The sequence below is a fragment of the Auxenochlorella protothecoides genome (genome assembly GCF_000733215.1).
Source record: "Auxenochlorella protothecoides strain 0710 unplaced genomic scaffold scaffold38, whole genome shotgun sequence".
NCBI lineage: Eukaryota > Viridiplantae > Chlorophyta > Trebouxiophyceae > Chlorellales > Chlorellaceae > Auxenochlorella > Auxenochlorella protothecoides.
The window spans coordinates 227,434-253,094 of NW_011934253.1; the positions used below are offsets into that span (position 1 = coordinate 227,434).

The 25,661-nt window shown below is 59.5% G+C and overlaps 5 protein-coding genes across 5 annotated transcripts in view; 3 read left to right on the forward strand and 2 right to left on the reverse strand.

Annotated features, from left to right (window-relative positions):
* F751_3660 (3-oxoacyl-[acyl-carrier-protein] synthase II, chloroplastic) overlaps positions 1-885 on the forward strand; it is a gene marked incomplete at both ends in the record, with an annotated part of 3,215 nt that extends 2,330 nt beyond the window's left edge. The window contains 2 exons of the mRNA XM_011400616.1: positions 277-653; positions 802-885. Of these exons, the coding sequence (XP_011398918.1) occupies positions 277-653; positions 802-885 (461 nt within the window). The remainder of the gene's footprint in view (positions 1-276; positions 654-801) is intronic.
* A 1,045-nt stretch (positions 886-1,930) lies between these two features.
* Positions 1,931-3,786, forward strand: F751_3661 (WD repeat-containing protein 65; the record flags this gene model as incomplete). Its single annotated transcript, XM_011400617.1, has 5 exons — positions 1,931-2,206; positions 2,398-2,841; positions 3,004-3,139; positions 3,299-3,428; positions 3,588-3,786. 5 exons carry the CDS (start codon positions 1,931-1,933, stop codon positions 3,784-3,786), a joined length of 1,185 nt encoding a protein of 394 aa, XP_011398919.1.
* A 7,138-nt stretch (positions 3,787-10,924) lies between these two features.
* On the forward strand, positions 10,925-11,685 carry F751_3662 (hypothetical protein; the record flags this gene model as incomplete). Its single annotated transcript, XM_011400618.1, has 4 exons — positions 10,925-11,005; positions 11,125-11,174; positions 11,306-11,481; positions 11,630-11,685. 4 exons carry the CDS (start codon positions 10,925-10,927, stop codon positions 11,683-11,685), a joined length of 363 nt encoding a protein of 120 aa, XP_011398920.1.
* A 277-nt stretch (positions 11,686-11,962) lies between these two features.
* Positions 11,963-13,740, reverse strand: F751_3663 (hypothetical protein; the record flags this gene model as incomplete). The annotated part of the gene is made up of 6 exons (XM_011400619.1): positions 11,963-12,172; positions 12,354-12,531; positions 12,769-12,872; positions 13,120-13,313; positions 13,486-13,597; positions 13,711-13,740. The coding sequence occupies 6 exons, from the start codon at positions 13,738-13,740 to the stop codon at positions 11,963-11,965; spliced, it is 828 nt and encodes a 275-aa protein (XP_011398921.1).
* A 7,055-nt stretch (positions 13,741-20,795) lies between these two features.
* F751_3664 (putative ATP-dependent helicase C29A10.10c) lies at positions 20,796-25,606 on the reverse strand (the record flags this gene model as incomplete). The annotated part of the gene is made up of 10 exons (XM_011400620.1): positions 20,796-21,024; positions 21,197-21,380; positions 21,564-21,657; positions 21,900-22,079; positions 22,327-22,609; positions 22,857-23,038; positions 23,311-23,492; positions 23,712-23,848; positions 24,185-24,785; positions 25,435-25,606. The coding sequence occupies 10 exons, from the start codon at positions 25,604-25,606 to the stop codon at positions 20,796-20,798; spliced, it is 2,244 nt and encodes a 747-aa protein (XP_011398922.1).
* Positions 25,607-25,661: the final 55 nt, after the last annotated feature.

Sequence of the window (25,661 nt, forward strand, 5' to 3'; positions counted from 1 at the left end):
CTGGGTTTGGGGGGGGCAGTGGGGTGGGGTGTGCGCTGTTGTGAGGGCGGGGAAGAGGAGGGAGGGGTCGGTGTGGACCGTCACCCCTCCTCTCAGACCTCCCATCATGGAGAGACGGTGTTGCAGTGGCCTGTGTGTCGGGAACCCACCCCAGAATCTGTTCCCCATGCTGCCTCGGGGCCCCCCACCCACCCAAGCCCTGGCCCTCGGCTCTGCCTCTTCTGAAAGCTGACCCCCCTTCCACCCTCCCCCCTTCAACCCCACAACAACACAAAGGTGCCGCCACGTGCGACGCGCACCACATGACGGAGCCGGAGCCGAGCGGGCGGGGCGTGCGGTTGTGCCTGGAACGTGGCCTGGCGGCCGCAGGTGTGGCCCCAGAGGAGGTGACCTACGTGAACGCGCATGGCACCTCCACCCCCGCCGGCGACGTGGCTGAGTTCCGGGCCATCCGTGCGGTGCTAGGGCACGACGGCCTACGCATCAACTCGTCCAAGGGTGCCATCGGGCACCTGCTGGGCGCGGCGGGGGCGGTGGAGGCGGTGGCCACCATCCAGGCGCTGCGCACCGGCTGGCTGCACCCAAACCTGAACCTGGACGAGCCGGACAAGGGCGTGGACGCCTCCGTCCTCGTGGGCGGCGTCAAGGAGCAGGTGTGGTTTAAGGGGGGGGGGGGAGTGAGCGCTGTACGGCGGTGTCGAGGGAGCCAGGAGGAGGTGCAGGGTGCACATGAATCGCCCTCGCTGTGCAGCCACAGCAGCCCGAGTGACCTCGCTGACCCCTCTCCCAATCGCTGCGCAGGCGGATGTGAAGGTGGCGCTGTCCAACTCCTTTGGCTTTGGTGGCCACAACTCCTGCGTGCTGTTCAGAAAGTTTGAGGAGTGATGAAAGACTCTTTGCTGAGCTCCTCCTGTCGTTCCTGCCACGAGGGGCTGTTGCCTGATTTCAGTTGGATTACCTTGAATGGCTGTCCCACCCGCTTCGAAGTCGGACCTCCCCAGGGTCGGTTTGGAGGCACCGGTGAAGCTGGTCATCGCCATCAAATTGGGGATGGCGCAGTGGGGGAACCTGGCATGGATGGCGATCTCCCCGGAAGACATCTGTGGAGTACATTGATAGCCTCACGAGCCTTCGATGGCGTAGTCTGCTCGAACATTGTCAAATTACTTGGACTCGAGAGGGGGCAGGGTCAGACATGGCGACCGCGCTGGCACGACTCGTACCCAAGTACGGGACAGCATGCCGGCACATTGGCGTCTTAAACTACTCAGAATCTCATCGAGCCAGCGCCTCCCCCGCAGACATGTGTTCGGTGCGAGCACGGAAGCCCGTCGGAACCTCGTCCGGGTCGACGACCAGACCCTTGGCTGGACGTTTGGAAACACCCTGGTCCTCGCAGATGTGGAGACAAGCACCCAACGCTTGTCCTCTGCATTCGCCCACGGAATCACAGCCCTGGAGAGCCTCCCTGGTCGACAGCTGCTCGCGGTGGCAGAGGGGGGGGCGCACCCCTGCGTGTCTCTAATCGAGGTCTCCACCCTGCGCCGCCGGAAACAGTTGACGCCGCCCCCCGCGTCATGCCGGGTGCGGAGGGGTATTCTGTTGTGTTGCTGTGACAGAGAGTGCGTTCCCGATCCACCTGCTCATCAGAGCTCCTGAATCCTGCCCCACTGCAGAGCATACTCTCTGTGGGGGCCACAGGGAATGGAAAATTTGTCGCAGGTCTCGTGTGGGCGGGTCCCAACCTCCCAGTCTCGGTCCTTGTGTGGGCCTGGGAGCGTTCGCGCGTGGCTGCGACCCTCACAGTGCTGAACCAGAGCGCCGGAGAGCGTCCGCCGGAACTGGACCTTGCCTTCAGCGCACCTGGTGGGAGAAGCGGGAGAGGGGTTTGGATGTGCGAGGTGCCTGGACAGCCTGGCCAATTCCGCCCATGCAGATGGCTGCACCATGCGCCAAGCAGCGCCTGGCTGGGCGAGCACCTTCTACCTGGGTGAGGCTCTTTGTCCTCAAGCATGCCGCAGTCGAAGGCGCCGAGGAGACATTGCACCTGCTTTCTGTGATCGGCGGGCCCACGTTCTTCCTGGCACGCGTGGATGACAGCGGCAGCGGGGCCAAGGTGCAGTCCTCGCCGCTGAGTCGACGCAAGGACAATGCCTTTGTGGCGCACTGCTGGATCTCATCCGGAGCCCACCCATCGCCACTCCTGGTGGGCCCTTGGGGTTGAAGGGGTTGCATTGCGTCACCGAGGACATCTGCCGCTGCATTCCAGAAATTGTGTCCCGAGGAGGTTGGTTTGATTTCACAGGCTCCTCACCGTCCGAATGGCGGCTCTACGCTGTCCCTGATCCTCTGAACGTTCCCCAAGCAGCCCACTTCCCCCACTCAATCCTCCTGCAGGCTGCGTGCACCGCAGCTCAGCTGCAGGTCATCTCTCCCGAGGGCGAGCTCCTGCACTGCATCGGCCTCGGTCCCGCCTTTAGGGCCACCTGCATCGCGGCGCATGCCGGGGAGGGCCTGGTGGTGGGCTCCTCCGCCACCGGCCCCGCTTTCCTCGCCCTCGATGACACGGGAGCGCCAACGCAGCTGGAGAGGCAGGAGCAGGGCGCCGTCGCGGCGATGTGCTGCCTGAGGACTGGCGCCGCCGCACTGTTTGGCAGTGGGAAGGTGGAGGTGTGGCACGTGGCCGGCGGCTCCGTGGAGCGGCGCGCGCGGCTCTGCCCCCCGCGCCACGCCGGCGCTGTGCGCAAGGTGTGCACCTGCCTGAGGCGGCCTATCGTGGTCAGCGCCGCGGCAGACCAGTGCGTCCGGCTCTGGGACGCCGCAGCCTGCGGCCTGGTGCTGGTGAGAGCCATGTCTGCTGCAGGGATTTGGCGGCTTGGTGTCGGCTTGCGGCCGTGGGAGTGGGGAGGGCGCCAGTGAGCTGTGTGGGGCGGTGTCCGGGTCCGTGCTGTGGTCATGGCTCAACAAACACCCTGCGATGCTCTGAGACCTGAAACCCTTCAGGAGGAGCACTTTGGGGAGGACATCATGAGCCTGGCTCTCCACCCGGCGGGACACATGATCCTGGTTGGCTTGTCCTCCCGCCTGCGCCTCATGACTGTTCTGGAAAAGGGATTCAGGCAAGGGAGGGCTGCCAGGGGTGGGAGAAGGGTGGCCGTGCAACAGCTTGAGCGACGGTTTCAACTATCGCCATGCGAAGATTGCAAGTGTTGTTAAAAGGGCGGTTTCCATCCACCGGGCACGAGCAGGCGGCCCCTGCATTTCCCATTTTACTCCCCTACTTCCACATGCAGCCCAGTCAAGGATCTGCCGGTGCGCGCCTGCCAGGCGTGTGCCTTCAGCCATGCGGGGGCGATGCTTGCAGCAGCCAACGGCCAGCTGGTCATGATCTACGACACCTGGACATGCCAGCTCATCACCATTCTCAGGTGCCTCCTCATCTCCCTGGGCTGCAATGGGACGCCTGTACATGCCAGAGCGTACTGCACCTAGGAACACTCCATGCACGAGGGCGGCCACCGGGCCAGCCCCTGATGTCAAGGGACCCTCGAGCCTTCCTTTGCCTCCCTCCCACGCCATCCGCCCAGGGCGCATGTGGGCCGTGTGGAGGGACTCACGTGGCATCGGCACGATGTCAAGCTCTGGAGTGTGGGGGCCGATGGCGGCGTGTACGAGTGGTCGGTCTCCGAGGGCACCAGGGTGTGCGAGAGCGTGATGCGCGGCATCCCCCTTTCCTCCCTGGTGACGAGGCCGGCTGGCTGGAGGGACGGGAACGACCGCATGTAGAGGTGGCCTGACTCAGAAAGAGGCACATTGCCGCTCCCAGATTGCTGACACAATGATGAAGCCCATGCCAGTACGGCGAGGGCGATGGGTATGTCCACAACCCCATGGCAGCGTGATCTGAAGCCTCCCTCTCCATCCCAAATGCCAGGCACTCCCTCCCGACGAAAAGCCCGCCGGGGCCAGTGCGTCAGATAGGCAGCCGGCTGCCCCTCTCTTGGCTGAGGAGTGGCCCAAGGCGGCTGTACTGACCGCAGAGGGTCAGCTCCTGCTCATGCAAAGCAGGACTGCAGGCGTCCTGACCCAAATGGCACTGCCAAGCCACACCACCGTGGCTGGTCTGGAGTCTCTGGGCGTCCTGGCGGCATCGCAGCATGGTGCGCTGGGCTCTCAGGGCCCATGATTTGACACAACGCAGAGGGTTTGAATGCAGCCCAAGCCTCTGCTGGGACAGAGCCTGTGCCCTTGAGCCTTGGCGCCTTCCTGAGGAGTAGTTATGATTGTCATGCATGCTTGCGATGGGCACAAGTCCTCCCACCCCTCTCCTCAGTCCATCCTTGCCATGTCAAGTCCTGTAGGCGGCTTGGGAATGGTGTACGCTGGGACAGCTGGCGGAGTGGCTTCTGTCGCCTGGTCTGCCCTCCTGGGCGCCGAAGGATGGAGCAGTGCTCAAGTGGCACAGGCAGGGCCCATGCCTGTCACTGCTCTGGCCCTGCTGGCCGATGAGAGCATGCTGGTTGCTGGGATGGCCGATGGCGCCTTGGCTTTCTTTGCCGTCATGGACAGGGTAGGTCCTGGAGTGGAGTCTTGCCAAAGTTTGTAGAGTAGGTGACCACAGGGACCGAGAATCCTCACGGTCGAGGTCTGGGACCTTGGAGGCCTCTGAACTCAGCACCAGCGCCTTCCTCAGCCACCCGTGTGCGGTCCATGCAGGAAGCAGATACCTCTCGGCGCACAGAGCTCCTTCCTTGGGCCAATGAGGTGTTGGTGGGCCGAGAGGAGCTCTCATCCCTGAGAGGGACAGTCGAGGAGCTGCAGGATCAGGTACATGATGGTGCTCACGGGGGGACGCTGGCTGTGGGACATGCAAGAAACTACCATGAGGTTCCCGTGCACAGCCTGGGAAAGTGAAGATTTCTTCAGCCTCTGTGGTTGCACACAGACTTGATAGATGCTCCAAACCTCTCATGAGCCCCTCCACAGGTGAAGGGCATTACAGGGCAACACGATTACCAGCTTCACGTGAGAGAGGTAGAGGCTGCTGAGAAGCTGGCAGCCCTCCGAGCCGAGCATGCAGCTGAGCTCCAGGCTGGCCTCGACAAGTGCGCGCGAGACGGGGCAGGAGCCAGATACCTCATATGAAGTACCCTCAGAGGGCTGCCACTCGTTGACTGAGAGATTGTATGTTCGTTGCATGGTCACTGGCGGTCATTTCGGTGCCCAAAGCTGAACACCATGCTCCCATGCCCAATCCCTCTCAGACTGACCGCAGCAGAGGCTGCAGCTGTTGAAGCTCGGTCTTTGGTAGCTCTGACTGAGGAGAGGCTGGAGGCCCAGCACAAGGTGAGGAGGGAGTGCATTATTGGATGCAGGACTGCTTGCCTTTCTGTGCAGTCATCCCCCTCCACAACTGGACCCGGATGGGGAGATACCCTCAAGTCCTGGTGCAGAAATCACACCTCAACCCAGCCTTCACCAACTGAGTTCTGTAGAAGGAAATGGCGGCCCAGCATGTGGCACATGCAGCGCTGCTCCGCAACTCCCAGCAGAAGATGGAAGAGACCCGGTCGAGCATGCATGCCTCCGCCGAGAGGTGGGTCAAACCTTGACTGGATATGGGAAGGACTCATTGAGAGATGAAGGGCATCCCCTCCTGCGGGCCCCAGCCAGCCTGCACTTGCATCCCATTCGATTTCAAAGCCACGTCACCAAGTATCCTGCCCTGGGGGTGGGACAGCTGGCGCGCACAGGTTTCGGGGCTGGAGCGGGAATACGCCGCCGCAATACAGGCCTGCCGGGCCAAGGCCGAGGCTGCGACCGAGAGGGCCACCCAGGAGGCGGCTGCCACGCAGGCCCGAGCAGCCAGCAAAATTACTGCCCTGCTTGCACGCGCAAGCGAGGCAGAGGCAAGAGCAGGGGGAGCACTGCTGGCCGCAGAAGCGGCCGCAGATGCTCGCTATTCCAGTCTGGCGCAGCAGCTCGACCAGATGAAGGGGGAGGCAGGTGCCGCGAGCTTGCACGCTGGGCTCGCTCAGCGGGAGAGGGCAGGCCTCGCAGCAGCCCTGAGACGAGAGCAGGAGCGGAGCAAGTCGCTTGAAGCGGTGGGGCCATATGGAGAGGCTCAGCATGCATGTGCTTTTGGAAAGTGTGAAGGAAAGATTGCCTTGCTTTGTCTTCAGTAGCACCAACAGGGTCAGACTGCTGGCTCTGCGGGTGCTGGACCCACATTCATCCATTCCAGGGCCATTCCCTCTCACCCATTGGCGTCCAAGCGCCACTGCGGCACCTTGCAGAGCCTTGAGCAGCAATTTCAGGCCCAGGAAGCTGCTCAGGCCCACCTGGCTACCCGAGCCAGGGAATTGATCGCTAGGCAGGGAAAGCTGGAGGCAACCCGGGCCCAGATTCGGGTAAGGAACATCCAGTCAGGACTACATGCTCGCCCTGAGAATGCCGACAATCACCTCCACCACCTCTGGAAGAGGGTCTTTTCCTGGTGCCCTAGATTTGGCAGCCAGCGCTTGGCCGTGAAAAGTACCTCTTTGCAACCGTATAGGACCTAGAAGGCAAGCTTGAGAGTGCCATCATCGAACGCGACGCAGCGAATGACAAGGGCAATGCCAAGGCTGATGCGCTGTGTGCTGCTGAGAAGGCTGTTCAGGTGAGGCGCCAGCAGCGAGACCCTGTGGTGTCAGCAGGCTGCAGCTGGAGCAAGCCTCACTGTGAGCTCGAGTGGATGCTGCCCACCTGACCTCTGACATGTGCAGGGTCTGAAGGAGGAATTGGCAGCTGCAGATGCCAGCCTCGGGGAGGCACGCCGAGCTGCAGACATGGGGAGAGCCAGGGTCAAGCTGATGCAACAGGAACTGGACAGGGCGCGGTACGCCGCAGCAAACTTGCAGGCAGCCTTGAGGTGAGCCAACACTTGATGGTGTGTGGAATGGGAGATCAAACTCTTGATGAATTAGACTGCCATTAGAATAAGCAGATGAGCGAGGTGCACGATGGCCCACAGTCAAGTCAGGAACCTGTTCTACAGCTTCTGATCTTGTTGTCATGCAGGGCGATACAGCTAGATGTTGAGGCTGCAGCAAAAATGACAGGAAAGGAGGGCGTCGCAGCAGTGTGCCGACTGTACCAGACCCATGTCCTCACAAAGGCTTCCCAGGCTCAAGTGATGTCCCTGCCTTCATCCGGGGAGGAGGTATGCCTCTATCCGAACGATGTTGCTGCAGCATCTCACGTAACCAGGTGGGGCAATCTCAAGGGGAGGCTCACCAAGATGGAAAGTGTCTCACTGGCAGGCCAGTCCAAAGCTGGAGGCATACATCCCTTGCAGCGAGTGTGCAATGTATCCCGCATTCTCCTCGCCCACCGTCATGCATCCTGCAAATAACTCTCCTTCCAAGGTGATCTCCCCCACCTCGCAGCACGCCCAATGATGCCCTTCTGCGCGAGCAGGCTCTGCACCGCCAGGTCAAGTCCCTGCAGGGTCAGTTGCAGGCACAGCAGCGCAGCGCAGCGTCCGCCAGGCAGAAGATGGTGGCGGATAATCTGGAGCTGCTGGCACAGCTCCGGGGCTGTGAGATTGGCGTCGTGCATCAACTGTAAGAAACGCTGAAGGCTCCTGGGTCCCGACGCCAGTCCAGCGAACACCTGGCGATGCCGCTCCAGCTAGATCACCCTCCTACTCCTTCGCTGCATGGAGACAGGGACGTCGCCCATGTGCTGCTCCTGCATGAGAAGTGGGAGGGGTTGCGGCCCAAAAATTCTGTATCTCTCCCGCTGTCCTGCTGACAGACGGGGACCCCCCAGGGCACCCTCCCCAGGCAGGAGACGGTGCTGACCTTTATGGCCTGTATCTCAGACTGCATCTCGCGGCGAGAGGGTTTTGCAGGTTTCCTGGGATGGGAGGAATTTGATAAGGGGTGTAACCGGTGTGGAGCAGCGACCAGACTATCCCTGCCTACAGCACATGACCTCCTGCACTCCCCTCACCTGAGTCCCAACATCTCTTGGAAAACCTGCAGCTTACAAAGCGCCACTCTCCAGATCGAGAACCAGCCTGAAATTGTCCAAAAACTATGGCTGTTGAGCCTAGGATAGCCAGCAGATGGGGGGGTCATACATCCTACCACCCACCTCTGCAGCAACCCACCTATAGCGATAAGGACAGCAAGCAGCGCTGACGCAGCCAGCAAGGCTCCGATAGACAGCAATATATTCATATCTTGGTTGAGGATGTAATGTCAAACGCGCTCTCACACCTGCCGTTGGCAATCGGCGTCAAGTGATCCGTCTCATCCCGGTGTCATGGCCCAGGCAATCCTCCTAGGTAACGATGCCTGAAATTCGTTACTCTATAAAAAAGTTGACTGTTCTTGTACAATGCGCATACCTCGCCTATGTCCGCTCTGAGTTCAGCGTCAGAGATTTAGGAGTTGAGTAAGGGGACAGATGCCCCGAGAAGCCGATTTATTTCCGGCTGTGCTGAGGTAAACAAAACTCTTGGCGAACACTTATGAACGATCTCTTCATTACACCTCCTTTTCGGCTCCTCTGCGACTGCTATGGCTGCTATCTTGTGCTGGACGCCATCCCATATCTGGCATGTCTGTCCGGTAGCGAAACTCTGCAGGGTGCAGAATCTCCTGCAACACATTTATCCGTGCAGTGACGAAGAAGAGTGGTTACATGACAGATTATGTACTCTGGTTAGAATTGCATTGCTCAACCTGCGACAACGTCTCTGGAGAATGAGAGTCACGGTTTATCACTGGGAATAATCGATAAAGGAAAGGGGGGGCGTATCAGTGAAGCTGTATGGCATTCGGCGAGCACAAATCTTGGGTTGCAGGGCTCTCCAGAGCTATATAACGACACTTTATCGTCGGGGTCTGAAAAAAGTTTGCTGGCACTTGAGCCCGAGCTCCGAAACGACATCCGCGAGCATGGCGGTCTCGCGCCTGATCCTTCCCCTCCTCTTGTTGGTCGCTTGCGCAAGCGCATCGCGCACCCTCCAGCAGTACGCGGTAAGTGCACGACTTCTTAACATCTGTCATGGCTTTGGGAGCTTACAAGGGCCATCCAAGGCCGGGAATGGGCCTGTGCATCTATCCATGACCGAAGCCATGCTAGGTGCGACCACCCGCATCGTCCCTCTCGCAGGGTGTCGAGCCAGAGGAGTGTAGCGGCACATTCACCGACCAGTGGGACAACGATGAAATTGAGTGAGCGACGAGAGGTTGGCAATAGCATGTGCATGAGCTATCTTCGGCTGCTCCGAGATGATCGGCAGAGATGAAGACGATGGCCGACCCATGCGGGACGGGCACTGCGACCTGATCTTCTGCACTACTACACGCCGCTCAGGTGCCATTTTTGCGATGGACAGCTGAAATGCGATCACGAGGGCGGGACGATCCGCAGTGAGAAGATCGAGTGCGAGTTCGATCTGGGCGCAACCTCGAATGCACTGGAATTTGAGTGCCCAGTCTCCAATGGCGTTGCCAAGTGCGACTGGACCAGCGTGAGGAGTGTCCTTCCAGGTAAGGCACAAGGATAAGGCATTTGAGGTGGCATTCCAAGGCAGCTCATCATGTTGCAGAGATTGCAAGGGTCTTGGCAATGCATGCCCCACGAATCCTTGCTCTCAATATCCCCATGGCAGGATGTGCGTACCCCATCACCCGTCGCATTCTGGAGGCCTGGATCCCCGCCGACTAGCTCGCTAGTTGCTTTTGAGGAGTTATGACCTCCGCCCATGGGATCTGCGCCCCTTCAGAGACACTCTGGTACCCTTCCATGCTCATTCCCCCATCCTGGTTGTCTGTTTGAAAGCAGTATCTTCCATAAACCAGGAACCAGATCAAGATGCGTGTGTGGGTGATCCCCACCTCAAATGTCGGGGAAGTGGTCTCTCAAGGAAGAGAGCCTATCGGAGAGAGTCGTCCGTCAGCTCTCATTTGAGTTGCAACACCTCCCCTTGAGCAGTCTCAAAGCATGCAGTCTCTCAGGGAAGTGGAGGCCCTAGAATACAATAATTGGAGCAATGAGGCTAAGAGGGGTAAGTTCAAAGCTTGACGATCCAGGATCTCGACTCAGGAGTCACCTGGAGGAAGCTCATGACGGAAATTACGATTCTCACAGATATATTGCGCTTTTGAGCCCATGTGGACAGGGGCCTTATCCTCCAATGTGGGTGTTAGGGTCCATGGGTAGGCTATCAAGAACCTTGGGACTTTCCCACTTTGGAAGCATGGGCCCCCCTGGGAGGTGAAGCCTACCAACAGGAATGTTCCTCAACAGATGTGGCTTAGGGTGACGGATGCAAGCATTCTTTGATACAGTTGCATGGCTTCTCACCGGCACCCTACTGCCATCACTGTGGACAGTTGGGGGGATACTTTGCTTTGGTTTAGGTTAGATCCCCGCCCCAGTAAGAATCCAAGGTCCATCAGCACCGGGTACCAGCATCGAATTCAGAAAAGAATCTTGTCTCACGTTGTGTATTTTACTCTAGGTCCATTAGACGGATGCCGCCATTGGTACTATTCCACAGCACGACAAGTACAACCGACGAAGATTTGAAAGTCCGACATGGCCCGGGCACCAGACGCATGAGCGTGGGGCGGCTCTCCTACCCCGCCAGTTGCTCATGTCTGAATTAAAGCAGCATTAAAAACGTTTATATGGAAAGATAATTGGCCGGCATGTTACACATGATCAATGCGAGGAGGTATGTCGCAGGGTGGGGAGTGTTCAAATTATGACTGAAGGTGGAACGAAGCTGCAATAAGCCTACCAGTTTCGGAGGTTCCCGTAGCTGGCCTCATCTTAAAACCCAAAGATTCCCGTGCACTCGTTCGCATTGACGACGTTTTGCTGGTATTCCGTACATTACAACGGCAAGACACCTGTCGCAATGGCCTTTTCACGGCTGGTCCTCCCACTCTTCCTCTTGATCGCTTGCGCAAGCGCATCGCGCGTGCTCCTCCAGAACGCGGTGAGTCGGACACATGCGGGTGTGAACCAGAAACCCAAGTCAAGTACCGCCGTGTAACGCATTACTTGTCCTCAATGTGTGAGAGAGTGTGTGACTGGACGGCACACACACTTATACAGGGGGTGAGGCCTGCGGAGTGCCGCGATGAGTGGGACAATGACGAGATTGAGTGAGTGAACCAGGGAGAGGCAGCATGTAGAGGATGCTGGTCAATTCGTCGGTTCTAAGGACGCCTGTGCAGGCTTACACTGAGCTTGGGGCTGTATGTTACCATAAACCCCTGCCCTGTGCAACACGTAGGTGTGACTTTTGCGATGGGGAGCTAAAGTGCGAGCTGGAGGGGGGCACCATCCGGAGCGAGAAGATCGAGTGCGAGTGGGACGCCGACGGTATCGACAACGATATTGAGTTTGAGTGCCCCATCACCAATGGCGTGGCCGACTGCGACTGGACGCAGATCAACAACCGCCTCCCAGGTGGGAAGAGGAGGGGGGGGAAGTTGAGGCGCATGGAGGTGTGTGTCCTTCGCTGAGTGTTTCTGTAGGATTATCCTTGTCCCCTGGAATGACTGGATTGTTGGACGCACATCATCACCCTATCCCCTTCATCATCCGTCGCCCGTAGGCTGTGCCGCTCCCATCACTCGCCGCGTCATTGAGGCCTGGACGCCCTCTGATTAATCTTTTGTTCCGTCCATGATGCATCCTTGCCATGCTGGCCCCCCTGTCTGCCCGCCACGTTTGTTGTGAGTCCTGAAAGTCTACGATCCGAGGACTGAGGTTGTCCACGTCTTGCTCGGTAACAGTGTGTAATACATAGGCCTGACTTGGGTGCTGCTCAAGCAGAGTGGGTATGTGACACGAGGTGCTGGGCAGGGAATCTCGAGTTATTGGTCATGTCCACCTGAAGCCACTCCCCCCAGACAGCAGTAGACACTGTTGGCACACAGGAGGGACACTACTTCCCCCAGCACTTCTCTCGGGGTCTGTTGAAGTATCGGGTCCCTTCCAGCCATCGGAGGGCTTGTGGGGTCTTTACCCAGGCCTCCATCCAGGCTTCAAACTCCTCGGGAGTGGCATCCATTCTCTCCAGAAACTTGCTCGGCGTCATGTCCACTAGGGCATGAATGCCGTAGGTCTTCACGTGCGGATGCGTCGCTCTCCTCTCCTGCGGAGAGAGGAGCCAAGGGAAGACCTGATCCTGCAATGTGGCAGAGCTCGAAAGTTGCCCGCACCCGAGCCGGATGGAGCACACCCTTGACTCCCGGTATGAGGCTCCCCTCCTTCCCCCCATCCAACTCTTTCCAGGGTTGAAACGCTGCATCCCTGCCCCGGTCCCCATGGCCCACCCTGGCAAAGATGCTGCGAGAGGTGATGCGGAGGAGGGAGAACCTGAAGACGCTGGGGTTCTTGCGCATGGCCTCCACCAGGTCGACACCCAGCTCCTCGCGCATGAACTGCATCTTGCGCTGGGTGTCCAGGCGGTGGAACCCGATCTCCATGAACATGGGGTGCCGGATGCAGATACTGCAGGGATGAGGCGAGGGGGGGAAGGGGTCGACCCTGCCCTCCGCCCCCTGGGTGCGAGGCCTGGCGGCCCCCTGTTCTCTGCATGCCACCTGTGTGTCCAGACCCCAGCGTTTGTGCTCTCCCACACACACCGGCCATGGCAGGGTTGCCCTGTACCCGCAGCACCAGCCACAGGCTGAGGCTGACTGCCCCCGAGTCGAGGTGGAGATGCAAAGACACATGCTTCCCACCCACCTCGCAAGTTCCTTCTGCGTGAAGCCCATGGACTGCGCGGCATCGAAAATTCTCTTCAGCGTGGACTGGGTGCCATGCAGCTTGTGCACATCACCAAGCAAGACCTGAGACAAGGAGGAGTGGGGGGAAGGCGTGGAGGGGGGGAAGGCGTGGAGGGGGGAAAGGCGATGCGTGCCTGGAGGGCCCAGCACTCTTGGCTGAAGCAATGGCATCGCCGATGGAGATACAAGCACCCCACTTCGCCCCAGACGATGGGAAGGGATCCCCTGCAGTGTGCTGAACCACGGAACACACGCTCACACACCCATTGGAAGGTGCCGGCTCCGGGAGCCTATTCCACCACGGTCCTACCTTGGCAGCATCAGCGTGCGGGATGCCCAGGGTCCTTGCCACCCACCGTATGTTGGGTTCCAGCCTGTTGGTGATGGAGGTCGTCGTCACCTTGGGAGACCATCGAATTTTGCACACGGCGTCCTCCTGCGTGACACCGTAGCCCCGCATCCAGGAAATCAGCGAAGCGATGCGTGGGATGGGGTTGCGATTACCTGGGCGTGTGAGTGCGGGAGGCGTTCAGGGGGGGAGCAAGCGAGGCTCGGATGAGGGCGAGCCAAGGCAGCAGCATGTGGCGCTGGCAGGTGCAGGCTCGGGCCCGTGCAGCTTGACATCGCTTGATGGCAAGCCCTGCACGTATGTTCCACTCGCCCCAGAATCCCGCACCGGTCTGGTAGGCGATGGGCGGATACCCCCTCCAAAGCACGCGCACGTCCCGCTGGCTAAATCCCAGCCGACTCAGCGCATCAGCGTTTGCTTGCATGTCCCCAGGGTCTGCCTGGCAGGGGGGAAAACGAAGCAAGGACAGTGCATGTGAGTATATCCTCTGCCTCCCGTCTAACAATCCAGGGGCTCCTGGCAGTGTGCTTAATCACTCCAACCTCCACTCACCCTCAAGATGGCGGGATAAGCTTTAGCCATCTTGTCAATGTGGTAGGGTGCGATGTCCAGCGACGCTAGGAAGGACGCAGCGGGGCTGGCTGGAGGGGTTTGGGCCTGTGGGTGACCAGCTACGAGGACATTTAGCCGCCGGGGGTCTTCCCTGGTCCACCCCAATATCCGCGGGAATTGAGCCTGTCAACCGTTTGGATGCACACCTGCTCAGTCGAGAATCTGAGATCACTTGCTGACGCTAGCTCGCCCTGCTGCTGTGCCCTCGAGACCCTTGCTGTGGCTAGAAGGTCGGGCGTCGTAGCACTTGCAAAGCTGCGACAGGCTCTCCAATCCAGACCATCCCGCCTGCTATGAGACACGAACTGCCGTATCACATTGGCAAGGGAGCGGGGGTAGCTCATCGCCAAGCCACTGGGTTCCGAAACCCGGCGGCACCCCAACGCAGAAACTCCCACCCTGCTCCCCCGGTCCCTCAGGCCGTATCCCTGAGCGTATCACATATCAGACAATCAGGCTTTACACTGAAGGAGCAGCTTCTGGAGAGAAGTGTGTCGGAACGAGGACTCGAAGAGCTTTACTGGCGCCTCTTTTAGTCACCCATCTGTCACAGGTAGTTTTGGTGGAGTGTGCATGCATGTCGAGCGGAGTAGAGTGTCACCAAATGGTGATTCGCTGTTGCCCAGCCTGTTACGGAAGAATATCCTCCCAACACGGGCCCATGGCAAGGTGACGAGGGCGGGATCCCCGTGACGGCTGTGTGCCTTGACGTAGAGTGGCACACACGGCCCACTGGTGTGTCTCTCCGCCGCACATCCCATCTACCAGTCGAAGTGAAGCTGGGCCATGATCGAGTAAAATTTATGAAGGACGCTCTTGCAGCTCTCCCTGGCATGTGAGGCGTGCTTCACCGCATCCTCAGCTTGGAGGATGACCCACTTGGGTCTGGAGTTTCACAGCAAACGCAGGGTGGGACAAGGTAGTGTTCGAGCCTAAATTCCCTTGAGATTTCTCTAAGACCGGGATATGGCCTAACCCTGGTCAGTCAACACCTGGCCATTTGGAAAGGCCAGGGTGAGGTGGTGCAATGGAGCACACAGGGAATGTACTTACCCATTGCCCGCAGCAGGTGCCCCTACCAAGGGTGCTTCCCAGTGCAATAGATGACAGGTTTCTTCGGCGGACATTTGAGGCTGAACTTGATGAGGCCAGGAAGCGTACTGGGAGCTGCTGGGGCAGCCGAGAGCTGGTAGCAAAGTTGACCTTGAAAGTGATGGTTTGGCACGACGGATAGCCTCCTGGTGCATTCCTCACACTGGCGTGGGGAAGGGGGAAAGTCGGGTCTAACTGGCAGATCAAGTCCTGTTTATGGTTTTCATCCAACGCATAAATCACCCGCATAACGGAATGTTCTGCAATGCAGTGTTCAAGTGGCCGATCTCTCAGATTCTGGGGCTCCCGGTGTGGGATTTCAGGATGGGCTATGGTCTGGAGCAGCTTTCGTGACAGCCTTGGGACCGAGAGCCTATACTGGTTCCCATCTCCTGGTCCAGCTCTCTTCACCCTGCTTGCTGTCTTGCACAAAGCCTCCACAGCAGAATTTCCTGGGCAGTCGTGGTGTCCAGCGCACACTCGACTATTGTCGTGCAATGCTGACTGATCTGCACCGTGTGTTCTTCAGGGTCGGGCAGCTGCAGCGGGTCACACATCTGCTGCTCTACGGGACACAAGCGCCTGAATATGGTGCTGTATGGCTGCAATGAAAGGCAGCGCGGTGGCTGCATGGCGGCTGTTGCAGAGCTTCTGCTGCACCTGACGGGCACGGCTTCCGGGACTACAAAGGGATTGCACTGAGCGTGCCAAAGTTGCCCCCTTGATCATGAATGCAGCTCTGAGCTGCGAACCAACGATCGCGTGGAGTCTGAGCTAAGGGAGGAGGGATTAGCCATGGTTGAATGACGTGTTCTAAGGCCGAGCTGGCATTACACGCGTATTCCGCGATGGGTGACTGTCCGGTGCGGGGTCAGACCGCCCCATTCGTCCACTCAGGTAGTATCATCATTGCAGTGGAACACTTACTGCCTGCTCCATTCTTCAAGAAGGGAAAGCGCAGCTTCCCTTTCAGCATCATGAATGGATGTTTCGCCGACTTCTCGAGGGCAGGGAGTTCCGGCGAGGCACAGCTGCACAGAAAGTGTTTAGATCATTCTTGCAGGTGTTTGCGACGAGTCGCTTGTCGAGCAGGATGGCCAGTGACGCCCGCCTGCTCGCTGTACCATCTTTCTGTGACATGAGGAGAATTCAATGCTCCATTCGCGAGATACAGACAATTATAGAGCTGTGTATCACTAGCTACACTCCATTTAGACTCAGCGACCCTGTAATCGCAGCTGGGGATCTCCCGAGTCGGTATGCATTCCAAGCCGCCGTTCGCTCTCCAAGCCCTCTGCTGTGCCCCTCATACTGTAAGCCTATCTGTAAGAAGAATCGATGCTCTTTCGATGTTTTATTTCTCATACTCAACCCGAGCCTTATCTGAGGTGATCGATGGACGGTCTTTCAGATCTCGCCCTAGTTTCGATCACTCTCGATGCCCACCAACCTCCGTCCCTCCCTATGAAATGTATCAATGCGACCACTTTATTTGCAGGCATGTTATTGATTACGGACAGGAGTGATGCGTTCGCCACTCGTTTATTTTCAGGTCCGTTCCATCGGATCCATGGGGAGATTGGTCTTTCTACACGTGTGGATCTGCCTGCAGGTGCCTTCCCCCAACTGCGAGGGCATTGCCAAGATGAAAGGGGGCGGTACGGAATTTATTTCTGACATGCTCAATTTGCTGTTAATTTCCACGAAATAGCTGCATCAACAATGTCGAACCTAGTGTGGCCTCTTGTGGCCGCGCTCATGCTGGTCCTGGCCTCTGGTTGCCAGGGACGGTCCCTGATGGACAACGGGGTACGAGGGCAGAGGCAGAGCGATAATTTGGTCCATTGTGTAAATGCTTGGTTCGAATTGGCATGCTCTGACCTCCTCCATGACAATCGGGAGGCCAGTAGGTGGCGAATAGGCACATGCTGTTCACAGCCATCCTTATCCGATACTCTCCTTCTGACCTTGCGACGCAGATCGACGGCGGGGGCAATTCTGACGGGAGCTCCGGCAGCGGTGGCGGAGGCAGCTCCGACAGCGGCAACTTTGATGGAAACTCGGGGGATTCCCGGAATTCTCGCTTCAATGGAGACTCCAGGGACAGCTTCTCGAACTCGGGCGGTGGTGGACGCGGGTCGGGAGAGCAGATTCCCGGCGAATGCAGCCATTCTGAGAACGGGGAGTCGTACTCTGATTCCAGGCTCGGGTGAGGAAATGGTACGCTGGAGTAGATTTGTCAGCAACGCTCCCTCCCCTCGTTACTTCAGGCGTAGCTTCTCTGGCCCTGGCAATTTTCAACCCCACTTTCAACACAGATGCAACTTCTGCTCTGGGAACTCTCTCATCTGCAATCGCGGCGGTCGTAGCTATGAGGATGGGTACGCTGACTGCATCTTCTATCGCGCTGACCGCTCCGAGGTGAACTTCAGGTGCCCACTCAGGGATAGGAGCCTGAACTGCGACTGGGACAGCATTCATCCCAGGTTCACGAATGATGATGGAGGTGAGCCGGGACGGTTGGCGGGGGGTCCCTGCACATGGGAGACGCACTGGAGGTTGAGGTCTGTAGCTCGAGAGACTTCACAAGGGCAGGCAATTCCCGGCATGAACGAGGAAGAGTGTGAACTGCACCGAAGCCAACCACTGTGTCCTCTCCACAGGCTGTGGGTACTCCTCTACCCACTCGCTGTTGAGTGAGTGGGCTCCCTCTTTCTGATGGGTCGCCAGGCAGCTCCATGAGGCACTGCACTCACACAAATCGGAACAGTCTGTCTCGCTTCCACGTGGTCAGTTCCCGTCTTGTACCCAGCAGATTGTCCTCAGCATGTAGGTATGGTATGATATGATGCCACTCATGTGTGAAGTCGCAAGTTTGTAGTGAAACTTTGATGCTTGTCCACTTGCACTCTCCTTCCGAGCTGGTACCCCGATAATTGTAACACCGTGGGTTTGAATCTAATTCACATGAAACATGAAATTCCATGGGGCAACTGGCTGTCCACCTTGGTAATGATTGTTTCGCGGGCAGGGGTGTGCAGTACTCCCTCGGGGGGACTGAGGAAGGGGATGATGCTCGTCATCGCGTGTCCTCATGACGGACGCAGCGTCAGCCTGTTAAATTTATCGTGAGACGCATCATAGAAACCACTTCTTACAGTGGTGTGCATGCAAGAAACACCAACGAGGGTCGTCGCAATCGAAACGATATGGATGCCCTAGCATGATCTCCTTCCGAGGATCTCTGAGTGGCAGCTTCCCCCCGATGCATGGATCTTGATCCCGGACGCGTTTTATCTTCGAGATGGGGCATACTGAAGCTACACATCCTGTCTTAACTTCATTATTGCAATCATTTCCAGCCTTCGCACAACGCAATGAGCCCAAAAATACTCACAATTGCCGTCCTGGTGCTGGCGGTGAGTGCGTCGGCCAGGCGCGAGCTGTCCGCCAACGACCCGGTAATTGCTCGAGAGGGTGCTGCATGAATTTAGGGTACCTGTATAGTATGTGCAGTGACTCATGTTGACCCATTTGTGTGTGGCGAGGTGATCGGGTTGAAGGGGGAAATGAGCCCAGCACCGTCGGTCGGCTTCGCATTGCCTACACATCCCTCCTGCCCAGGGACCTAAACCCACCGAGTGCTCCGGAACCTTTACTGAGGAGTGGAAGCATGATCACATAGAGTGCGAATTTGGTGTTGGGAGGTGCCAGGAGGGACTGTTAACATGGTCATTACCCGGATCCCACCACGTCGCCCAGGCAGCCCAATCGACCATAAACCCCACTCTCCCAGGTGCCACTTCTGTTCGGCCCAGCTGAAGTGTGAGGTGCATGGCGGCACCATCCGCTCTGAGAAGGTTGAGTGCGAGTACGATCCTGGTGCCCTGTCCCGTGCGACCAATTTTGACTGTCCTGTTCAGAACGGCAAGGCAGCGTGTGACTTTTCCTCCATCAAGAGCAAGCTGCCAGGTGGGGTTTCGAGCGGGTGGAGTTAAGACGGAATCCTTCGTGCATGGAGCGGGCTTGTCACTGTCGTGGTTGGAAACTCCATCTCCATCCGAACGCTGTCGGTGACACTTCCTGTTCCCGTGCACAGGCTGCGCCTACCCCTATGCACTGCGTGTCCTCCAAGCTTGGATTCCCTCCAGCTGAGGTATCGATTGCACCGGTGGCAGCCTGTTTGTGTTCTGCTTCAACGGTGCAGGTTGTTTGGCGATGATCCTTGAGTACCCATGTTTGGCCAACTTTTGTTCGGATGCCAGGTAACAGGATTTAGAAAAAATAGCATGGAGAACGAGTATCTGGACTGATCCAGTGCAGTGCCGGCCATCTCGACAGTCTTCGGAAGGGTGATGCCTAACGTGGACGGGCATCGTCCAAGAGCAGGTCCCCAGATTTCAACTTGGACATTCATATTGCCCTCAGCCAGCCCATCCTAAGCCTCAACCTATTTCGAGAGTATTCTGGGATAAGCTCGTTATACAGCCGAGCACTGAAGTCATGTCTGAGGCTGTGGGTCGAGGACAGAGGTGGGCACGCCCTCGTATTTTCGGATCCTCCGAGCATCGGACGGAGCCGATCATTTCTTCCACTGCCAGATTTGCACCACTTCAGAAACCCAACGAATGTGAACGAAGACCTTCATCGACCTCCACGGTGAGTTTTGTGGTCATCCTTCTACCAAAGAACGCAATGTCGAGGACCATGCGTGCCGTCTCGTGGGAGCTCCTGCTTCTGATCAGCCTGCTCGCAACGGGGACCCTAAGCCGATCCTTGCTCGCCGCAGACGCGGTGAGTGACGGCCTAGCACATTTGAAAAGTATCAAAACGTCAATCCAAGGCAAAGTTCGGCCATCATGCCAGCATCGGCACAGTACGATGCCGGTGTGGAAGCAGGTCCTCATGACGGCATGGCGCAGGGTTTAAATATCCATCCTCCCGACATCTCTCCCTCCCTCATTTTCTACTGCAGGGTCCCAGGCCCAAAGAGTGCAGTGGAAGATTTACTGAAGAATGGAAGCCCACCAAAATCGAGTAGGAACTGGAGGGAATATGCGTCACCCGTGCATGTAACTGCTGAGGATTTGTGAGCTGAGGGGTACATGTCGGAAGCCACCAACTCTTCCTTCGCCGCCTCTGCATTCCCATCACAGGTGTCACGTTTGCCCCGAGAAGGCTCAGCTGAAATGCGAGGTCAAGGGTAACAACGTCCGGGATGCATACACCCAGTGTGAGTATGACATGGGTGCACTCTCCCGTGGAATCGACTTTCAATGCACAGTCGAGGATACAGGGAGCCGGTGCAACTGGTCCCGCCTGAAGAGCATCCTCCCTTCAGACAGCGACAGTGAGTGTTGCGGAATGAGTTCTCTGAATGGTCTGAGATGGCTCCATGTATTTGGAGAGTGGCCGTGCAGCAGCGTCTGGAATCTGCTCGAACCTCCTGCAAGCCCTGGGGACCTTGATGGTCAAAAAGCAGCCGTGAAAAACTGAGTAACACTTGCAATGCGAGGTACCTGCAAGACATCTAAGCCATGCGCCAGCTTGGTGTCCACACCTTTCCTAATCTATCCCCCACAGATTGCGCGTATTATGCCACCTACTCCATCCTGCAAGACTGGGTTCCCTCCCTGGACTAGATGAGGTGCCACCCGCGCTCCCCTGAACTTGCCTCTGCTGCATATAGTCAGTTCCCTTGAAGTCGGAAGCTTCACCTTTCTAAGTGGGCGTTAAACATGGACGGGCCCAGTAATCATACCCAAACACTAGTGTCACGACGTGATCTTCCTGCAGCATCTAGAAGTTGTGCCATGAGAAGTGTTGCAAGGGCAATAAGAGCCGTGCAGGGGTGAGGGGCACAGAACATTAGTGTGAGTGAATGCAAGAGTGCAGTTTCATGCCATCATCCTTTGCAGGCTTTCGAATCCACGTCAGGTCTGGTGGGTCGCATGCAGCAGGTCATCATGTGACCCCAGCACAGGAATGACGCACCCCTGCGCCCGGCAGTGGTCGATGAATGCCGCCCAAGGTTCCGAGCACTGCAGCGTGGTGGCCCGTCCCACCACCCACAGCGCTCGCTTGGCACGCGTCAGGGCAACATTCTGCCGTCGGGCGTCCGCCAGGAAGCCAACACCTCCCCTCGAGTACTGCGCGCGCGCCCTGCAGTGAGGGGGTGGCTGGCGCTGTGTGGCAGGCGTCGAGTGATGGCGGGGGGCCCCGGCCCCGAGGCGCACCATACGTCTGGGGTTGGTGGGTGGCTTGCTGTTTGGTTGCCGACAGCCGGGCATGGAAGCCCGCCTCGCGAGAATCGCGCCCCAGTCCCAGATCCCACCTGACGCTGGAGAATATGACCACGTCCGCCTCCCGCCCCTGGTAGCCGTCAACCGTCGAGCACTCCACCCGGCCCTTCAGCGCTGCATTCGCTGATACATGGCGCTTGAATGCCGACACTTGCGCGGAGTAGGGAGCGAGCAGCACCAGCGACTCGACCTCGCCGCCGTACGAGCCCAGCAGCTCTGCGGAGCAAGGCGGAGTGGCAGTGGGAAGACGGGTGTGTGTGTGTGTGGAAGGTGGGGGTGCTGCCAGGGGTCGCCTGCTGCTTGCATGCAGCAAGCCCCTGCAGGGCCAGAGCTTGCTGAGCGATACCCGTCCAATCGGTCCAGCGTAGCCAGCATGCGGGGCTGCCTGCACCGTCCCACCTCGCCCCACCAGCTTGCCTGTGCACAGCTTCAGGGCCAGCTGAGCTTCCTCGCGGTTCTCCAGGGAGCCGCCGCTCCCCCTGCTCTCCATGCCCTGCGGAGCAGAGGAGGGTGGGGAAGGGGCTGCTGTGTGAGGTTCTCAGGAGTACTCTCGTCATCAAGCAAAACGTCATACTTGGGAAAAACAGGCAAGCATGCCCCATCTCCCCAGCTCGACGTTCTGTTTCAGGAGAGGCGTTCACCCCTCGGGCGCGCACTACCACCTTGCTCAGGAACAAGGTACCAATCTCCAACTCCACTACCCTACTCCTTTCACCCCCTTCACGGCCTCTTCACCTCCATGCAATCGAAGAAGGCCAGGGGAGGGAAGCAGCGGTGGGCATGGAAGGGGGCGGCGAGGGTGTGGACATCTGGGCCATCCACCAGCTCTGCATCATAGAAGAATCTGGCTGGCCAGGCCGAGATGGCGGGGTGCATGCGGTACTGCTCCGTCAGCATCTCCACTGGGGTCCCAGCCTGTGGAGTGCGGGCGAGGGCACGGCCGGGTGGACTGCATGGAGCGCAGCAGACACCGGGTCCGAGACCTTCCCAGGAGTGGGGCTGGCAGCGCTGCAGATACCTCAGAGTGCCGCGGCGGGCCTGGCGGCCCTCTGCGCAGCCGTGCTCTTGTCACACCCTGCACAGCTCCACCGAGATGAAGCAGCCCACGCTCTGCTGGCACAGCACCCCAGGTCCTCCTCAGAGCAATGGTACGCGAGCTCACCTTCTGGCACCTCTCAAACAGGCTTTGCGACAGCATCCCCGCAGCAGCACCACAGCTGATCACCGTGGCGGGGAGCTGCTTGGGGTCACCCACTAGTACCAGCTTCCCTCCGGGCGCCAGCAGGTGCAGGGGCACGAGGCTCGCCGGCTCCACCGCCTGCGCCGCCTCGTCGCAGATAATGGCATGGAAAGCCAGACCCGGGGGGAAGATGTCGGCCCCCAGCGCGCTCAGCGTGCCAGCCACTACCTCCGCCTGGTTGAGCGCATGGGCCCTCAGATCAGGCCTGGAGGGGAGGGGGGCGAGGTGTGGTGGTGGTGGGTAGGGTTTGGGATGGCAGATGGCGGTGAGAGAGGGGAATTAGTTGTGGAGCGTTGGAAGGGAAGGGTGCGGTTCAGAGGCGCAGCCCTAGCCACTGGCCCCGCGCCCCAGCAGGTCAACTCAACGCGAGCAACTCGATGTACCCACCCCCCAACCTCCTATTCTACCTTTCCCACGCAATCAATCCCCTTCTCCGAGCCCAAACGACCCACCTCCTGCTCGACGCTGATTCCTTGCTGGACTTCATCCGGGCTTCAGCCTGGTTCTTCCTTTCCAGCAGCTCTGTCTTCTCGCGGTTCAGGCTGGCAAGAGAGCTCTGCGTCCCCCTCAACATCTCCCGCATTGTCTGCATGGCGGCCTGGATGTCCTCCAGATCCTCCTCCCACTCACTGGCCTGCGGTGGGGGTGGGAGGGATCGACCGGCAGATTGGCACCTTGGTGGGTCGCCCCACGGCAGTGCCTGCCGTCTAGGCACTTCCCACCTGGACACTGGCACCCAGTGCGGAGAGCAAACGGCTCGATGGCCGTTTGCCACCGCTCTCAACAGCCCCTCACACCTCACCAGGGCACCTGAAAGAGAGGCCGGCCATGTGTCGCCACCCTCCAATGGCCCGGCCGCTGATCCACCACGATTCATACCGTCATTCCCCCTCCCGCTCATCTCACCGACTCGGAATCGCCGTGGCGCCGTCGTCGGGAGGACGACTCGTTTTCCAACTCGTTCCGCAGTTCTGAGATCATCGGGCGAATCAGCCTTGCTTGATTCTCCTGACACTCTATGTCCTGGAGCACATTCTTCAGCTCCTTCGCCACGTCCTGCACCTCCCTGGCGTGGCTGCCCCATGCGACTGCGGGGGGGGGGGGGCCGTGGCCTGGCAGGTGGGCAGGTGGTGTCACGGACACTGGTCCTTGCAGGTGAGCGGGGACGCAGACGGCGCCGAGGCACGCTGGACGGCTGTGACATGTTCCCGCCATGGCGCATATCGGCGTCAGAGGCGGCCTGGAGACAAGGAACTCTCAAACAGGGCCAACCCCGCAAGGCCCCTCCCCCAGCTGCAGCCACTCACAGCCATGCCCCGCGCCGCCCGCCTCCGCCCTTTCCATTTCCGCCACGATGGCATCGATGTGTGTGGCGGAGGCCCGAGGGGCGGCGGACTCCAGCGTGCCCAGCCGAAGCACCCTCACAGCACGTGCCTTCCCGTAACTGCACGATGTGGAGGAGGTTCAAGCTGGGTGTACATGTGTGTGTGCGTGGGGGGGGTTACTGAGTGTGGGAGCAGTGGTCGATCCATCGCCACCTCAGGGTTTGTGAACCAATGCAGGTTTGTCCTGCCACTCTCGCATCGCCCCCCAGGGGTCTCGGTTGCCACACCATGAAGCAGAGGCGCACGAGATGTCCCACCATCATACACCTTGCATCCTTTTTGTGCCTTCTCTGTCACCAGATAAAAATCAACGTGCACCTCCACACCCCACAATCTTACCCAAAGCCCAGGCATTCCATGCCCTCCCTCCAGCTGCCCAGCCCCCGCCCTCCCACCTGTCCAGGATGCCCCGCTGGCACAGCCGCCCCACCAGCTCGTCGACCGCGGCGTTGGACTGCGCGCACAGGAGCACGCGGACGGCCTCACCCGACGCCGGCCGGGAGTCCGAGCAAGGGGGCGCAAACGTGCCGCCCGCCCGACCTCGGGCACCCGCCGCGCAGCCCAGGAAGGCCGCCACCATGCCCAGGATGGCCGTCGTCTTCCCGGTCCCCGGAGGCCCCTGCACCAGGGTCAGGGAGGGGCCGGAACCCCATCCGCCGGCCCCTGGCTGGTCCCCACGGCCCGAAGACGGCGGCCTGAAGTCCACCAGTGCGCCGCGGATGGCGGCGAGCTGGGAGGCGTTGTGCCGGGCCGCCAGCGCGTTGCGGAGGGGAGCGGGAAGCGGATCGTCGTGGTGCGGCGCGCCCTGCCCTGCCGTCGCTGCCCCGGGGTCGAGCAGCAGGCGCTGCAGGGGCAGGGGCAGGCGCGCGCAGCGCGCCAGCGCCGCCAGCTGCCGGTAGTGCGGCGTGAGGGAGGTGACGCGGACCAGGATCGCCGTGGACCCCAGGGGGGCGCATGCGCAAAGGAGTAGGGTGGGCGGGAAGGGGTTTGGCGATGCTGGGGGCCGGGCGAGGGATGCTCGAACTCGGCTCCAGCCTGGACACAGAGCTGGCACACCAGGGTGGAAGAGGAGTTGCCCGGGGAAGAGGCATGGCCCTCGTCTCTTCCAGCGCCACCCCCCCCACCCTCAACCCCACCCCCCCAATATTCCCTCAGCCCTCACCTGCTGTCTCGCTGAGACGGCCCTTGATGACCGTCAGTCGAGGTTTGCCGCTCCTGGACGCCTCCTGCTGCACCGTCTCCACTAGCAGGAAACAGGGTGCGGGCGCCGGCGGCGGCGGCGGCGGCGGCGGCGGCGTGGCACCCCGGCCCGCAGAGGCGCCGGCAACATTCCTGCCCGCCTGGGCAGCAGGGAGCGGCGCCATGACCAGCAGATCCTCGCTCTTTGTGCAGAGAGCACCCTCGTGCCCTGGGTAGGATATGGGATGAAGGGGGGTGTTGGTTTGCGTCGGCCGCGCACCCTACAATCTATGCAGGCTGTCAGAACAGGATGTGTTCATCAGGTCTGTGCATAGTGCATCTCACTCCCTGGCAATGCAGCTCTCGCGCCTCCCAGCGTCTCTCATGCCATGCACGTCCCTCCCAAACACGCCCACCCTCACCACCGCCACCACTTTTGTGTCACGCCACCCCCTTTTGTCCACACCTTCCAGGATCTCCCATACGCAATTGTGGTGGTCGCTGACGCGCTGGCACTCCGCCAGCCTCGCCCTCGCCAGCCCGTCCCCGGCGCCGCCCTCCAGGCGCTGCAGCACGCCGCCCTCCGCCATGGCCAGCTGGAGCTGGGCACGCACCTCCTCCACCAGCAGCGCCCGCATGGTCTGCATGCATCATGGTGGAGCGAGCGTCGCTTGAAACGCACCATGGCATTCA